We start from the raw sequence: 17,018 nt of genomic DNA on the forward strand, positions 1-17,018 counted from the left end.
TTTAAAGCCAAGTTTTTCTTATTTTATTTTTTAAAAGAAAATACTTATTATTTACCTACATTATTCCAGACATTATAATAGGGATATCAGAAAATCTGATAAAATAACTGGGTTAAGATGTCAATATGAACAATAAATATCTTTTCACTGTTCTTTTTTAATTGTGAAAGAATTCAGAGAGAGTAATGTAACGGTTATCACTGTTATATTACTAACCAGCATCAAGACCAAATGTTAACATTTTGCCATATGTGCTTCAAATATTTTTTTATCAGAGATAAAATACTATAGATATGGACCTAGAATAACTACAGTCAACCTTCCGACAACATGGATTTGAATTGTGCAGGATCACTTATACACAGGTGTTTTTCAACAGTAAATACTACAATACTACGTGGTCTATGGTTGGTTGAATCTGTGGATGTGGAGGAACTATGGATATGGAGGTATAGACAAGTTTTTTCTTCAACATTTTGTAGTGAGCCTCTTCCCCATGTCAATCAATATTCTTTACAAACAAGGTTTTTAATGGCTAATTGTTTTCAAATAGCTCACTGTAAAGAGATAGAGACTTAAAATATTGAGTCAATGGTTTCAGCTTAATTTCACATTAAAATCTAACTGGGTTACCACAAAAGATATCGAAAACAACACAGAGTTATAGATTAGATACAGAGGATCAGGAACAAACTTGGAAGCAATTCTTCACCAGGACAATTTCAGGCTGCACAGTGACCTCACTCCTGGCCTATGAATAAGAAATGAGAGAACGGAAGCGATAGACGGATGATGGATGGATGGTCTAGGTAAGAGGTGCATGTGAGGGGTACATAAGGATGTATGAGTGGGGAGTGCACCCTATTACCGGAATCATTGAATTCATTAATAACTGCCATCATGTTATTCCATATGCTAACATGGTGTAAAAACTATAGGCCAAGTGCCACTTTATATTTCCTTCCAGTCTTTTTTCTAAGTATAGTTTTTTTATGTGATTGAAATCCATAGTATGAATATTTTTGTTACCTGGGTTTTTTTTCCCATTTATTCAAATTCAGTCTTTTGGTTTGACTTGTACAACTTTAGGATAAAGGAAAACGCACTGTGTGTGTATCAGCAGAAAAAGACAACTTATCCATTGACTAGTTAGGGTTCTAGTTATATGAATTTCAACTCAAACCAACAGTAGTTTGAGATTTTCAAGGAAAATAGCCTACTTCTTATGGAAAATTTTCAGGATAGAGAATGAAGGAGGTAGACAAACACAATGTGGGAAGGCTGATGCTTCTTTTTTCTCTCATAGGCAACTAGGGGAGGCGGAGAGGGTCAGTAAAGGCATGTTTGGGGTAAAGTTGGAGAAGCATCCACACCTGCTCATTATATCAAATGTCTAGGGACTTTCTAAATAATTCAGGTGCAGTCGGCTCCCTCCAGGGCCAGGTGTTGAGGAGAGTTTCCAGACAAGCATCTCCTCTTGCAAAACTGGAGCAGACCTAGGATCTGATTACTTGAAAAGGGGTCTAGTTAGTAGCTATGGCAACCTCCTTCTTCCGCCTTACAACCTGCCTTGGGCTAAGGTATGGGAACTTCTAGGAAAACACTACTACTGTGGCCTGCTGTGGTGGTGAAGAGCTTTGAAGCCCACTTATCTGGTTCTAATCTAGGTTCTGCCACTTCCTAACTGTGTGACCTGGGAATTTACTCAGACTATCAAAGGCTTTCCTTGTGGCTCAGCTGGTAAAGAATCTGCCTGCAGTGTGGGGGACCTGGGTTCGATCCCTGGGTTGGGAGGATCCCCTGGAGAAAGAAAAGGCTACCCACTCCAATATTCTGGCCTGGAGAATTCCATAGACTGTATAGTCCACGGGATCGGAGGGTTGGACATGGCTAGCGACTTTCACCTCTCTGAGCCTCGGTTTCCGAGCCTAGAAAAGAGAGATAATTCATTCAGATTGCTGTGGAATCATCTGTAAGACTCTTGCTATAGTGCCTGTTAAGTACTAGACTATCTCCCAAGAGTGTTCCCCACTTCATTTCCTAGGAAGAGCTGTTTGGACTTAAAATAGAAATGTCCAGAACTAAGTGAAAGCTAGAACAAAATGAATAACACAGCTAACAGTACTGACAGTTTACTGTAGGCTGGCCATTGCGCTGAGTGCTTTATATATAATTTCACAAAGCCCACTTACGGATAAGTGTTATCAAAATTCAGACACTTTTCCCACCTCAAACAGCTAGCAGGTGGTGCAATCAAGGCCCAAACTCCGTTCTGCTTCTTATCACCTGAAGCCCATGTTCTTATCTTCTAAGTAGACGGATTTCTGGAAGTCACTGGGCTGTGCAGCACTTCTTCTCCAGCTGGATAGTCTGAGGATGCTGGTAGAGTGCAGCTCATCCAGACCTGAGGACAGACCTCCTTAGGTCTGTGGACCCTGATTGCCCTCTAGTGTCAGAGCATTCTTGGGGCCAGCTGGAACCCAGAATCAGGTGTCTTTTCTCCGAAGTGGTAGGGAACTCGCCTCCCCTACAGTCCAGAGCAAATCTGTCCAGTCTGGTATCTTCCTATTGGCTAAAGGGTTTCTCCTAGGAATGGGGGTAAGACAGCTTGCAGAGATTGGTAGTTAAGCATTATTGGGGGTAGAGCAGTACGCTGAGGTTAAGCGTTGAACCACTGGATGGGGGAATGTCTCTTATACTCAGCAGACAACACACAATTGGTGCTCACTGAATATTGAATGAAGTTTTACCTCTCATTCTCACTAAAGCATGAGTGCTGCCAAAAGAGCAGTTACAAAGGTCTTCATTGATTGCCAGAAACACCAGCAGAAAAGACACTGTAACATTAACCCCACCTTCCACTTCAGCAGACTCCGAGGCATGTTTATGTCCATGGCTAGGCAAGAATGAAGACGCTGGTTAGGAGAGGAGTTGGAGTCAGCAACGACATATAGTCAGTTTAGGCTGCTAATGCCCCGAATGATCCATGGATCTCAGAGAAGTCCCCCCTCCACCTCCATAACTCTGCCCAGGTAGTCCACGTCACCAGGTGGTCAGTCAGCACCTGGGCGCACTGTTCATCATGGATAGTAGGGAATCTAAAGACAGGCTCACCAGGTGGCTTATCAGGGGCAGATGCCCCCCCCCCCCCAACCATGCCCCTTGAATCACAGGAACTCAGCAAGGTTACTGCAAAATAAGGGAGAGATGGTTTCATAAAATAAAGGATATAGAGCAAATAGTACCCTTAAGAATCCAGTCTTTGGCTGCCCAATTTTCTTTCCATAAGAAAATTAATAACTTTGTAAATGCCCCCATGATGTATGACTATATTGTCAGACATTATTTTTATTACTATTATAACTACCTTTGTTATCATTATTTCTAAATAATAGAAAACCTAAAGCCAAGTAAACACATTTGTTGAGGGCTTTTCACCCCTCAGTGGGGAGGTGGGAACTTCAGGATTGGTTTGCTCAGCAGCTTGTGTTGCCAGAAGTTGGTAGCCAAGAAAGGGAAGTAGGAGGGTAGGACCACAGAAAGGATTTTGGAATAGAAAGCTGGCTTCCCAGAGCAAGGACTAGCCAAGGGCTGGAAGACCGTCTGTGTGGGAGAACTGGTGAAGCTCCGGCTGCTCCCTGGTCTTCTTTGGGGAACTGCTTTGCTTCTGAGGGAAGAGGAGAGAATTCTGACGGTCCACAGTCTCTGCAGAAATGGACTAAGGAGGCTCCCTGTGGTTGCACAGGGAGCATGGACTCATGGATGACTGAACTTCAGCTGCACCTCCTGCACTAAACTCAGCCCCGATCCAGGCCCTAAGAAGGGTAAGGTTACACCTCCCAGCTGTCTGGGATGTACTATCATGTCTACCCACATGAACTTCAGCTCCAAATTTGTATAGTCATTGCTCTCTGACTTGCATTTCATCCCCTCTCCAGCTTTTGCTTCCCCAGTCCCTGCCTGAACGCTCTGGCCTCTCCTTACCCTACAACTTGTCTTTCTCAGGGCCCAGTTCCAGGCCTGCCTCTTCAGTGGAGTCTTCCCCAAGGGTCTGGCCTTCTTGGGTCACTTTCTATTTTTGATTCCAGGGGCATTTGTTGTCTGGTTGGGAGCTGATTGTGGTACTTGCCATACAGTTTCAGGCAGCTATGTTTATTGCCTTTTCAGGCAAGCTATGCCAGAACTCCCCACTCAGGGGGGCAGGGCAGGCAGGGTAACGTGGCCGACCATGTAAGGGTCGGGATGAGAGGTAGCATCTGGAGCCAGCCTGGGAACATGCTCCCCGTGACACCATAATTCTTGTGCTCATAAAACATCCTCAGAGGATAAGAAGAAACATGTAAGTGAATGCTTATTTCTTTGGGAGGGCCCCCATGAGAGAAGAAATCTTTCAACTGCAGACTATCAGGCACCAAGGGCGTTAAGAACAGGATGGAAGGAGGGAGAGCTCAGAGCTGTCAAGGAAGCAGGCGACCCTAAGGCTGTGCAGACCCGGCCCAAGGACAGCACGCTCAACCTCAGACCATCTCCATGTTTTCAGTCCCTAGGGTCCTGGGGCTTCATCTCTCGTTTCCCTCCCCTCAGGCTAAGTCCCCCCCCACCCCACCCCCCCCGCCGTGGGGATCTGCCTGTGCTGCTCCCACCAACACCTGACACCGCTGAGGCCAATCAATGTTCAGAGAAGAGGCTGTGTCAGAGCAGGGTGTGAGAGCACAAGGCGGGGCGAGGACGAGGGCAGCACGGAGTGACAGAACTTAAATAGTGCACACAGGCTTTTCATAAGAACTTTATTTCTCAAAAAGGGGGGAAGAATCCAAAGTATTAAAATAATTCTCTAATTTTTTGTTTTGGAGAGAAAGGACAGGATGACAAAATAACTCATATAAAAATTTCAAGCATTATGGCGGCAGGTACTTCATCCTCAAACTTGCACCTCCCATCCACAGCTTTGGCTCCAACTGCGTCACAAGTAGGGCTGAGCTCTGGATCCGGAGAGGCTACCAAGCAGCTAGAAAGCTTTTTATATCCACTCTGCAAATAAATACAGAAGGCCAACCTGCCCAGTACAAACGATTCAGTCCATCTCTGTGACTGTTTCTGATGAAAATGCTAGTAAGAACTGCCCCTCTCCAAATTCCAAATCTCTCATTTTTGAAGACCAAGAATGTGAAAGAAATGAAATGTGGAGAGACTTGTCAGGTACGACTGGCTCTTGTAACAACCACATGCCAAGAGAGACTCTACCTCATTGAGGTGATAAAAGGTAAAAAGCAACTGTGATTTTTCCATTGCCTTTTATGTGGGAAAACCGCACCTTTCTATTTTTATCATCAAAAGGAATTGCACTATGTGAAGCAAAGTCCCTCTCTGTAGCAATTATGCAAAATCCCTATCTAGAGCAATTATTTTCTAACTTAAAGAGAAAAGAAAAAAAGAGAAGGGGGGGCTGGAACGTAAGTCCTTAGCCTAGACTGATCCTGCCACACAGCCCAGAAGCATGGAGGTGCACTTTCCAACAGGCAGGTCCTACCAGGAGGTGGGAGACAACCGGGCTCACCCCGAGATGCTTGAGATGAGCTTCACTGTGAAGACCCCTCAGAACATGCCCAGCTCTCCTCTGAAGGCTCTCAGTTGGTGTTTCGCTGAGGAATAGGGAGGTTCTCATGAAGGTACTTTAAACTTCCGTGCTCTGAGAAGTCCGAGACCACGTGGTCCTGCCCTCGCAGCAGCCACTTGGTAGTCAGTAGTCCTTCTAGTCCCACTGGCCCCCGGGCGTGGATCCGAGATGTACTTATTCCCACTTCAGCTCCTGCAGGAAAGCAAGGATTGAGGAAGCAGCTTTGCCCAGACTGCTTCCTGTCTACCCACCAGGCCATTTCTTCCTTCTCCTCACTTGGCACCCTCTCCCTTTCCGCTCCTGACCTACCCTCCCTAGGTTGGCCTGACTTCCACTCTCCCCATAAACATGTTCTCTGCTCACTGTAAATCATGGTCAGGCCCCTTCTTCTAATGAAACAGACTCTATGGGTGTCTCTTTCATATTTTATTTGCAGCGCATTTTGACAATTCTACAAGTGCTGTCTCTGACATCTGTCTGGATTGTATACCATTATCTGATCTCTGGGCATTGTTTGACGTGTACAACAATGTACAGAGGTTTTATCTACCCAAGTATCCTTCAAACCCTAGATAGTAAGGGATATGCTCTAGATATTCCCCAGAATGCTCAGCTGGTAGGTGCTCATAAGACAGTGACTGAATACAGGAAAGGATACTGTTCCTTTCCCTCCCTCCGGCTCCAGCCTCAGACATGGGGCATCGAGGCTTTTTCTGGGTCTGGCGTGGTGTTCTGCACCGTGTGCAGTGGAGGCAGAGCTCCCCTACTCATCCCAACTTTACTGAGCAGGCACTGGGCTAGGCCTTGGGGATAAAGTATGTGAATAATTGATGCAATTCATGGAGCTTGCATTCTTGTAGGCAAGGCAGCCAAGAGAACACCTCAGCAAATAATTGCATGTGGTGATGGGGTGCAGTGGATGCTGGGATAGAGACTGGCAGAGTGGCAGCACCTGGGACAGGGTGGTCAGGGGGAGCCTCCCTGAAGAGTTGTCTTTGGCTGAAACCTGAACAATGAGAAGCAGCCAGCTAGTGGACAGCAGTGGAGCGGTGCTGCAGGCAGCAAAGAGGTGCCTGGTGCAGTGGTTGGCAAGGAGACTAACCACTGGCTTCAAACTCTGGTTTAACAGCATAGAGAACACATGACTTTGGGCATACTGCCTAACCATCTCTTGCTTCAGTTTTTTCTTTTGCAAAGCAGGAAAATAATAGAATCCATTATGCAGAACTGAGATAATGCATGTGATGTACTTATGCATGGTGCTGGAAGTCTAGTAAATGCTCAGTATATATTATCTGACACTATTATTCGTGCATTTCACAGGAATTTACTCAACCGGAGCCTGAGCTTTTGCTCTGAGTGACTGACGGGAAGACAAGGCAGTGGTCTTTGCTCCTCCCCCATCTTGGACCTTCACTTGAATGCTGGGAACCTCAGCCCTTACAAGTGTGTTATTTCTTCTTTAAAAACATGGGAATTAAAAATAAAGAGCCCAATGACTAAGAATAACTAAGCAAAATTCCCTTTAACAACGTTTCATAATTCCTCTAGGCAGTTCTTTATTCAAATGTTCAGAGGAGTTAAAATGTTTTAAGTAGCTGAAATAATTGTCAGATGTGCCATAAATGCCTTACTGGAGCTTTGTATAAGGGTACCCCTGAAAATCAGAGACTGTCTGAAAAATCCTTATACTACTGGGGGAATGGAGATTTTACTAGTAATGACGGAAAGGGGGAGGGTGCCTTTCCAAAGCTTTGTATTTCAAAGTCTGTTTTAGAAGTCAACCTCTCTGATGCTGATGCTTCAGCCCAGCACAGGTAGTAGTAAGGACTTCCTCTGTCCTATCCTTGGGGGGATTCCTCTCTCTAAGGCAACCTGGATGTGTCTCTCTGAAGGAGTAAGCCCGCAGCGGCAGTGGCCTCAGGGGACCTTGGATGCACGCCTGTCACAGCCCATGCATGCAGACATGTTGTGGTCTGCCAAACGTGGAGGGAGTGAGCCAGGCTCCGAACTCAAGCAGCTCTGGGTCTGAACACCAGCTGCGTGACTTTGGGCAAGTTACTTCATTTCTTTAAATCCTAGCATCCTCATCTATGAAAAAGGAAATACAAGTACCTACCTTCTTAACCTGTGAAGTGCATAGAACACAGGACTTCTACCAGTTCATGGTAGCTGTGACCATTCTCTCTCATAAACCCACTTTCCCTCAGTCTGTCTCCATCATCCTGACCACATTTGTGACTGTAAATGCCAGGTGTCTCCTCCACCTTCACTATGCTCCTTTGTGGATCACTATCCACAAAGTGATCCAGAAGGGACTGCTTTCTCTCTGACCAGACTCTTTCTTACCCAGTCCAAAGCGGTAGCCATCAGAGAAGCGAGTGCTGGCATTCCAGAACACACAGGCACTGTCCACATGTTGGAGAAAGAACTCAGCTGTCTTCTCTGCAGCATAATGAGAAGAAATTGAGTTAGGATGGCCTGGGAAAACTATCCCTGCTTCCAGCCACTCAACAGGGCCTGACTAGGTCAGGGCCCAGGCCCCTGGGGTACTTCCCTGAATATTAAACATACAGACTTGTGAATATCTAAAACAGGAAGAAAGCAAACCCACTTCATTAGTCATGTTGCCGAAACAGTAGGTACATGGGAAAGACTGGGTTAGAATCCAGATCTCCCTGTAGACATACCATCAGTGTGGCAATGGCCTGTCTACACTATCTGTTTCTAGGCTCCGAGCCAAATCCTTAAGTCTCAACTCCAACTTCACACCCATCAGCTGGGTCACTGTGGGCAGGTCTCTGAACCTATGCCTGAAGTCAACGAGGACTGACACCATTACCTCGTTCCCAGCTTGCGGAGAGGACATAATGAACTTACAGGGGAGTACTCGTCCCAGACCTAGCAGATGGCAAGCGCTTGGTAAGCACTAGCTGTTCTCACTGGTGGTGCTTTGATTCCTCAGTAAACTGACTGGAAGTTCCCTAAGGGGCCACCCTGGCTTCTCCTTGACCATAGGTCAGCCTCCCGGGCCTGACACCCAGGCGTGCCTTTCAGTGATCACATGGGGAAGGAACGAGTGACTGTGCAGAGCTGGTTTTGCCCTATGCTAGTTGCTTCTCTGCCTAACCTCTGGAGCCTTGTTTTCCTCACCTGTGTGCATGTGTGCTAAGTCACTTCAGTCGTGTCCAACTCTGCGACCCCATGGACTGTAGCCCGTTAGGCTCCTCTGTCCATGGGATTCTCCAGGCAAGAATACTGGAATAGGTTGCCATGCCTTCCTCCAGGGGATCTTCCCTGACCCAGGGATCAAACCTGCATCTCTTACGTCTCTTGCATCAGGCAGGCAGGTTCTTTACTACTAGTGCCACCTGAGAAGCCCTTCCTCAGCTATAAAATGGGCTTATTTCAGCAATCTGGAAAGACTGCTGCATGGGTTAAACGGTGATGACTCTGACACATGGTGAGCCCTGTTTAAAGTGGAGCGAATTACTTCTTCCCTGCTTCCTCCCACTGTGAAACACAACAGGGTAACAGATATACAAGCACTCAGTGAACCAGCAAGTGCCGCCAACCCCGGGCACTATCAGCAGCCCACTGAGACTGTGTTTTCCTGCAGGCCCAGAGGGGCTGAGCAGAGCAGGGCCAGCTTGGAGATCAAGGCAGACAAGGCAGACCCTGCGTGCTGTTGCCTGTGCGCACTGACCGTTTTCGGTGACGATGACGTCCGTGTGTGAGCTGCCATACTTGTGGATGTGGTCGATGGCGTCCTGCACACTGTCCACCACTTCAATGCACAGCTCCAGGTCCCCATACTCAGTTCGGAGGGACTTCACTTCAGATGGGCTGAAGGTCAGATAAGAAGCGAACTTGGGGCCTGCATGAATCTTCACCTGGGGCAGAGGAAGTTGGGGGCAATGACATAAACCCAGTAGAAACAGGCAGTGCATACTCCTCCTTCTGGATCGAACAGCAAGGTGAGTCTAGAGATGATGAGCCTAGGGATCCTGGGGCCTAGACACCAAAACGGCTCCTGCTTCCTTTTAGAGGCAGCCTCCATCCTCCAGAATGCTCTGCTTTGGAAAATGCTGACGGCCACTTGCTACCAACGGCCCCCAGTAAAAGCGGAGCAGGGATTTAAAGGAAGTTTCATAAGCCCTTGACTGCTGGCATTTTATGGAAATGAACACGTGGCTAAAGAAATACCAATCCCCTGCATGCGGGATTTAGGCACTGGACTCAGATGGAAAGAGGGAGATGCTCTAAACACACTTCTCTTCCTCTGCCAGAGAAGTCCTAGGTGTGTTTTAGAGGAAAACAGTACTTGGCTGGGAGCCACTTCAAACTGTGGTGAGTTGTTCGATTTCTGACTTTGTTAGGCTGGGCGCCATATCCAGGTTCAGCTCAGGCCCAGATTTTGGGGCTAACCCCGCTCCTGGCTAGAGAAATTTAAGGATCCTGAGGACTGGTCACTGAGGACGCAGTCACAATTCTTCAAGATCAAGCACTGGCTCAAGTACCAACAAGCCCCATTTGTCTGGTCCCTATTGCTCCCAAGGTCCTGCATGGTTTCCCATCTGGGGCCCCACATCCTCCAGGCCTGGGATCCAAGCAGGTTCCCCAGGGGCTGGAACCCTACCCCTGTGCAAGGTGCCCACTGCTTTACTTCCTGCATTACAAGGTGCTTTGAGAAGTACACACCCGGGCTCATTCTGACTAAGGAAAGTCCAGGCGATGCTGAGAAGGACTGGTGACATTGTGGGTCTGTCTGAATCAGAACTGGAGGTTTGATTCCTGGATACAAGAGAGCTTTCCTCTTGTCCAGTCCAGTCCAGCATGGTGCCTGGCACACACCAGTGCTCAAACAGGCCACTAGTGTGAGGTCAGGCCCTAAACATAAGTGGTCATGTGACCTAACTCCCTTGTAATCTGTGGGGTACATCTTCATTTTCTAAGCTGTCCTTGCAGGTTCCCATGCCATATCTGTAAGCTGACTGAAACCTTCATTTCCAGCAAAATGATGGAAGGGAAGAGACACATGCTCAGGGTCAAAGCAACCAAGGCCAGCAGTAACTCTCTCTACTGCTGTGCCAGTTCACACAGTTCTGAAAGGACGCCAGGACACCAGATATTAAAGCTTAAAATGCGTCCTGACAGAAAATTTAACATTGTCCATTTTTCCTGGAGAGTGTCTATTTCTTTGCAGTTAGGATTTTAGGATGGAATATACATTTTTATTCAAAACTTACTGGCACTGTGGTTGTTTATCATCTTAATGATACGGTAAGAAAATAATCCAGAGCAGGCATTATACAAATTGCTCACTCCTAAAAATCACTGTACTAATAAGCACATTAATATTGGCAACTGAAGACATTTGTGGAGGGGAGGATATATGTAAATTTTTGGCTTGAAAACATTTCTGCATAGTCTTTCCAAGTCAAACCCAAACAGGAATGTGTGTTCCGAAACATAAACTTTATGCCAGGAAAGAGTCCATTCAGTGGGCTGCCATGTGATAGGCGTTATCTCTGAACCCTCTTAGCCCTGAACACACTCCACTTTGGAATGAAGCTATTTGTGTATGGGTTTCTTCCAGCCTCTGGAGGCACAGGCGTGTCTCACTCACTCTGTGTTCTCAGCACACAACTTTGTATATGGCAGATGCTCAAAAACGTTGCTTCTCAGATGGCCTTAAATGGAATGGCAGCCGCTCCTGGTCTAATCCCAGAGGCTTCTAAATCTCGGGAGTGAGGACAGGAAGTGATGGCCTTGTCCTACCTGTTCCACTCTCAGCATGTCAATGATCTGGTCAAACAATGGTGTTCTCAGCAGGTCTCGGTGGATTAACAGAGTCTCTAAAGCATTACAGGCAGCTGGATATTCACATTTAGAGTCTCTAACTGAAAGAGGAGAATATAGAATTGTTTCCATTAACATGAACCAGGACCACTGAGGACAGGAGAACTATTCTGCACATGTAAGATAGGACCTGATCGAGCTCACCTAGCCTGGTGACCTTGTCGACACTGGCCTCTGAATCCACGTACATGTGGCAGATGCCTTCACTGTGCCCCATCACTGGGATGCCCTTAGCAGCTTTCTGGATGTCTCTAACCAGCTGAGAAGAGCCTCGTGGAATGATCAGATCTATCATTTTGTCTAAGCGGCAAAGATCTTCTACTTCTTCTCTGGTATTCACCTGAAGAGGTAGAGAATAAAAAGATGAAGATGACTTTTGATCACACAAACTATGGAAGTAGCAGCATCCCTTTCACAGATAAATGCCTGTACCTCCTGAGAACTAAGTCTGATGCTGTGAGAACTTATTCCAAAAACAAGGAATCATGGGAATTGAAAAGTTGTCCAGCAAATGCTTAAACTCTACACATCAGGTACTGTGCTCCACATTACAAAACGTGCAGGATAGGATCCCTGCCCTCAAATAACTCAGGAGTCTGGTTGGGAAGACAGGCTAGGCCACAACGAGCCAAAACACAGGATGGATACTTTTAAAGATGACAGAAGAGGTACAAAGTGTGATCTCTGGAAGTTCAAGAAGATACAGAGTGTGCCAGGCTGTGAGGGTGACAAAGGGAAGGGGCTGCTCCTCTGGCTCCCTGATCACAGCCTAATGCCCGCTGCTGGGTCTTCCTAGGAGTCACGGTTCTCCATGACTTGGGCTGACAACCTCTACCCCGGGATGCTGGCTGGACTGACTGAAGTGCTTGTGTTAGACCTTGAAGATTATGGGCATTTTTTCCCTTCCCTTGATTTTTAATTTCCCCCCATATGGTTGTGTTACTAACAACAGAAGTACAAACATATGTTTACAAGAAGGTTCACAGCAACTTCAAACTGGAAACAACCCTGATGTTCATCAACAGAAGAAAGGATAAGCTGTAGTACATGCTTATAAATGGAATACTACACAACAGTAAAAAGGAAAACTACTGCTGGATGAAACAATGAGAATGAATCTCGAGGACATAATGAATAAAGAAATACAGATGAAAGAGTGCATTCTGTATGATTTCATTTACATGAAATTCAAGAATAGGCAAAAGAAATGGAATGTGAAAGAAGTAAAAAAAACAATGGTTTGATGGTTGGAGGGGGGCATGCTGATGGGGAAGGGCACAGGGAATCTTTCAGGTGTCGGCCATGTTCTGTGTCGGGGTGGTTTATACACGTGTGTATATATATATGGACACAGTTATATGGGTTTCCCAGGTGGCTCAGTGGTAAAGAAACCACCTGCCAGTGGAGGAGACACAAGAGACATGGGTTTGATCCTTGGGTTGGGAAGATCCCCTGGCGTAGGAAATGGCAACCTGCTCCAGTATTCTTGCCTGGATAATTCCACAGACAGAGGAGCCTGGTGGGTTACGTACAGTCCACAGGGTCACAAAGAGCAACTAAGCATACATATACATCACATAAGATATACGTTACACTTCTTATATACGTTACGCTTCTTTATATACGTTACACACCAACAGGAAGGAGAAGGAGGAAATCTGTCACATTAAATGAGGATATGGTGCAGCCGAGACCTAAACCCCTACAGTCTGTGCTCTTTCCATCCATTATGTTGCTGTAAGAATAGCCCAGCTTCTTGGTGGGGAGCACACAATGAGGCAGGTTTGTAGATACACCAACCCTTCTCCCCACCAGCAGCCAAGAGTATTCTAGAATGTACGCATGAGTGGGCCTCAAGGGAAAAAGAGAAGGATCTGGAGTCTGCTTGGGTCCAAATCTCAACTCTGATTCTGGGGTGTTATTTTACCAATAAGCCTATTTTTCTTCCATCTATAAAATGGACCTAATAATTAATGGTATCCTTTTCACAGGGTTGTTGTGAGGATTAAATAAAATGATGGATGAAAGTGCTGTGTCCACAGTAGGTGCTCAATAAAACGATCTAGTAGTTCAAAACCTCCACTGGATGGTTGAGGAGAGTGACACAGCTGTTAAAATAATGGCCATAACAATAACAATGTTAATAGCAGGACCTCATACAAGCTGCATGGTTTCTGACAAACTTTCATAAAACATATCTCATCAGACCTGGCCTAAATCACTGCCAGTGAGCAGAGCCCCAGGCCTCACACTCTAGGTCTGGTATTCCTGCTGCCTATGACCTCAAGAATGATTCCTGTCAATCAATGGTACCAGAACACAGCTGTGAGAGAGGACCTTCATGAGCCCCCCAACCTGGGCCAAGGCAGCACCAGCACTGTCCAACATCACAGACACACAGGACCTGCTGCTCCTCCAGTCAAGCCTGCCTACACAAGTGGCTTGGCCTTTTCTGCAGCCTGAGCTTTGCTTCAAACACCCAAAGACCTGGCCCGGCTCCTCTGGGCCTGACCTAGCTCATTCCCAGGGACCTACCAGCTGTACAGCTTCCTTGACTCCATGGATTGAGAGGGCCTCCTGGGTCAGGAGGTGAAGGATTCGGTTGCTGTGTGAGGCCTCCTTCCCTCCTTTGAGTAACAAGCCATTACCACTTGCTATAGCCAAGGCTGCCACCTGCAGATCAAAGAGGAATACAGTGAAACACTGAGCATATTTTCTGTGCCAAGCACTGTGCTAATCACTTTATATGGTTTACCGTTTAATCTTTACAATGTTCCAGTGAATTAAGTATCTGCTTTATCCACTGCTTTACAGACAAGGACACTGGAGCCCAGAGAGGTTGGTAACTCCTCAAGGACACACAGCTTGTAAGTGGCAGGGCTGGGGACTTTACCCCAGAGCCAAAGCACAGATCTTGAGAAACTGTACTATACAGCTTCCTCAGCACCATTACAAAGTAACCCAAGTGCCCAGGGTCACACAGGCCCTACCCACTCCAGCAACAGGTGCTCAGGAGCCTCCTGACTTAGCTGTTACTCCACCTGACTCAGCAGCACCTGAGGCTATGCAGCATCTCTGGTCACACCCTACTGTGGCCCTGTCATTGCTCTGAGAGCTCTAATGCCTGGTGCTGAGCCCCTGCACAGCTGTGGCAGAGACTGCTGGCAGGACAAAGCAGGCCATCTAGAAGGAGAGTTAGTTACCCTCTGGGAGTGAAGGGCTAATGACACTGATCTGATGAGGCCTGAAGCTGAATTTTCTGAATTCTCTAGGGATGAATGAAAATCTTTGGGCTCTTGTAATGTATCTAAAGAAACTACAAAATAAAACTTGCTTGAACATGTTTATCTCCAGAATAATAATTCTTACTCCTTTTTTGTTTTTTGTTGCTCATGAACCACTTACAAAAATTATGTCAACTTTTCCCAGATAAATGCAGAAAGAGCATTCTGCATGTAATTTTCAGGATTCATGGATTCCGTGATGCCGTCCAAGGTTAAGATCCCTGGTGAGAAATCACAGGTGTACTGGATAAGAGGAAACTTTTTCCTAGTGAAGTATTCGTTAGTATGGATAAAAGGTGGCAGAGACTTCATGGACACGGCCTGCACAGCAACTTAGGACCCGTTTCTACCAGCTGACAGTTATCTCTGGGGGTTCTTCACGAGACAGATATGCGCACAGAAGGGACTGTGTGACAGCACCCGCCACAGGCTCAGGACAGACCCCAATGGCATGGGAGTCCCTTAGTGGGCCAGCTGGTTTTAGATCATGTCAGGGAGCAGCCTCGACAAAGCATGTGGGACTCCCAGGGTCGCATAAGCCCTAGAAGAAAAGGTTCTGTTCTCTCTTGGAAACTTTGGGGCTAGTGCAAAGAGCGAGCTGGTATCATCCTGCTGTCAGTCCCGTGGGGAACTGGTTCCAGATTTCTGGGAATTATTTAGGGCCACAAACAAAGCCACCCTCTAATTCCATCTTATACTTCAGAGCATGGCTGCTTGGCAAGATCTTTGCCACATGGTTTCTCCACAATTATAGCCTGTGACTGGTCAGATTTCCTAAAGGGCTCACATGTTAGGCTCCATCAACTACTGAAAGTTCCTCTTCCTAAGAGATGTACCTACAGGAAGCCATCTGTGTCACTGATATTAAATGGTCTTTTTCAAATGCGCAAAACCAGCTATTAGATGAATGAGCCTACAGCAGGGTAGCAGACACTCTGTGGTCAGGGAACAAAGTGCTCCGGTGAACTAAGTTTTTGTCTTTTGGGCTGTACTGCGCAGCATGTGGGATCTTAGTTCCCTGACTAGGGACTGAACCTGTGCCCCCTGCAGCGGAAGCATGGAATCATCACAGAATGGGAGATTCATCTGGGCTCAAGGTTTAGCTCCATCCTTAAAAGTGTGACAGGTGTATTGACTTCTATAAGCTTAAGGTTTTTTCTACTATAAAATGGACATATGAATTACTGTTTTTAGAATTACTGGAAGGATCAAAAATATAAATTGCCTTAAGAGCAACCTGAGAATAAAGTCTCAAAAGCTATCACTGGGGAAAGAAAGGAAGGAGGGAAGGGAAGGAGGGAGGGTGAAGGAGTGGGAGGAAGGGAAACGAAAGGCATCTCTCGGAGATTTATCTCGAGTCCTGAAAAGACATTCTTCCTCCAATTCCCTACTCCAATGGCCGGCATTAGTCACATACCTGGGGTAGGCAGTCAGGGCGAGATTCGAAGATGACCAATAAAACTCCAATTGGGACAGTGACTTGTTCTAGTTCCAAGTCTTTCGCAATTCGCGTCCGGCGCAAAACCCGCCCCACACTCTCCTGGGAGGAGGCTGCGATCTGCCGCAGACCGATGGCCAGGCTGTTCAATTTAGACGTGGAGAGGCTCAAACGTTTCAGCAGAGGAGTTGCAAGTCTCCCTGAAGAGGTGTGAAGAGTACACGATGAAGCAGTAGACCAGGGTGGGTTACAGCTGTTTTACTGAACACGTGGCACTGTGTTAGGAGCAGACAAGGAACTCAGGGGGTCTCGGGGAGACAAGGATATGTCATTTACACAGCTTTGCTGGGAGGGGCAGTTTGGCAGCTTACATCATCATGTAAAGGTGTGGACACCCATGAGCTTGGTGCCAGCAACTTCAGTTCCAGAAATTTATCATTTTCATGTGCAAATCTGCATGTAGGGTGGATACTTACCACAGCATTTTTATAGTAGTGGGAACTGGATTCTACCTATAGATTCACACAATGGGCTACAATGCAGTTACTATACTGATATGGAAAGCTGTCCAGGATATAGTTTGTGGAAAAGGCAAACCATAAAACAGCATGCATGATATGACCCTAATTATCACATATTGCACATACATGTGCACAGACACATGTCAGAAAGCTTTAAGAACAGTGATGATCTATCTTTCTGCATTATTTTTTTTATAACAATTGAATTTGTTTTATAATAGGTAGAAGTAAAGCTGTTTAGTTTTAAAATAAAACAAATAGAATTATGGTAAGTTCATACACAGAATTTTGTTTAA

The 17,018-nt window shown here is 46.3% G+C and overlaps 1 protein-coding gene and 1 long non-coding RNA gene across 3 annotated transcripts in view; one reads left to right on the plus strand and one right to left on the minus strand.

Moving 5' to 3' along the window:
* Positions 1-3,586: 3,586 nt before the first annotated feature.
* LOC114110313 (uncharacterized) lies at positions 3,587-7,136 on the plus strand. Its single transcript, XR_003586609.3, has 2 exons — positions 3,587-3,824; positions 6,941-7,136. It is a non-coding gene; the product is annotated as an uncharacterized LOC114110313 (long non-coding RNA).
* ALDH18A1 (aldehyde dehydrogenase 18 family member A1) overlaps positions 4,771-17,018 on the minus strand; it is a 40,704-nt gene continuing 28,456 nt past the window's right edge. For both annotated transcript variants that reach the window (XM_027960486.3, XM_027960485.3), the window contains exons 12-18: positions 16,181-16,401; positions 14,015-14,152; positions 11,624-11,819; positions 11,399-11,520; positions 9,324-9,510; positions 7,967-8,062; positions 4,771-5,809 (exon numbers count right to left, since the gene is read on the minus strand). In XM_027960486.3, the coding sequence (XP_027816287.1) occupies positions 5,628-5,809; positions 7,967-8,062; positions 9,324-9,510; positions 11,399-11,520; positions 11,624-11,819; positions 14,015-14,152; positions 16,181-16,401 (1,142 nt within the window). In that variant the 3' untranslated portion in view covers positions 4,771-5,627. The remainder of the gene's footprint in view (positions 5,810-7,966; positions 8,063-9,323; positions 9,511-11,398; positions 11,521-11,623; positions 11,820-14,014; positions 14,153-16,180; positions 16,402-17,018) is intronic.

The sequence above is a fragment of the Ovis aries genome, chromosome 22 (genome assembly GCF_016772045.2).
Source record: "Ovis aries strain OAR_USU_Benz2616 breed Rambouillet chromosome 22, ARS-UI_Ramb_v3.0, whole genome shotgun sequence".
NCBI classification, from domain to species: domain Eukaryota; kingdom Metazoa; phylum Chordata; class Mammalia; order Artiodactyla; family Bovidae; genus Ovis; species Ovis aries.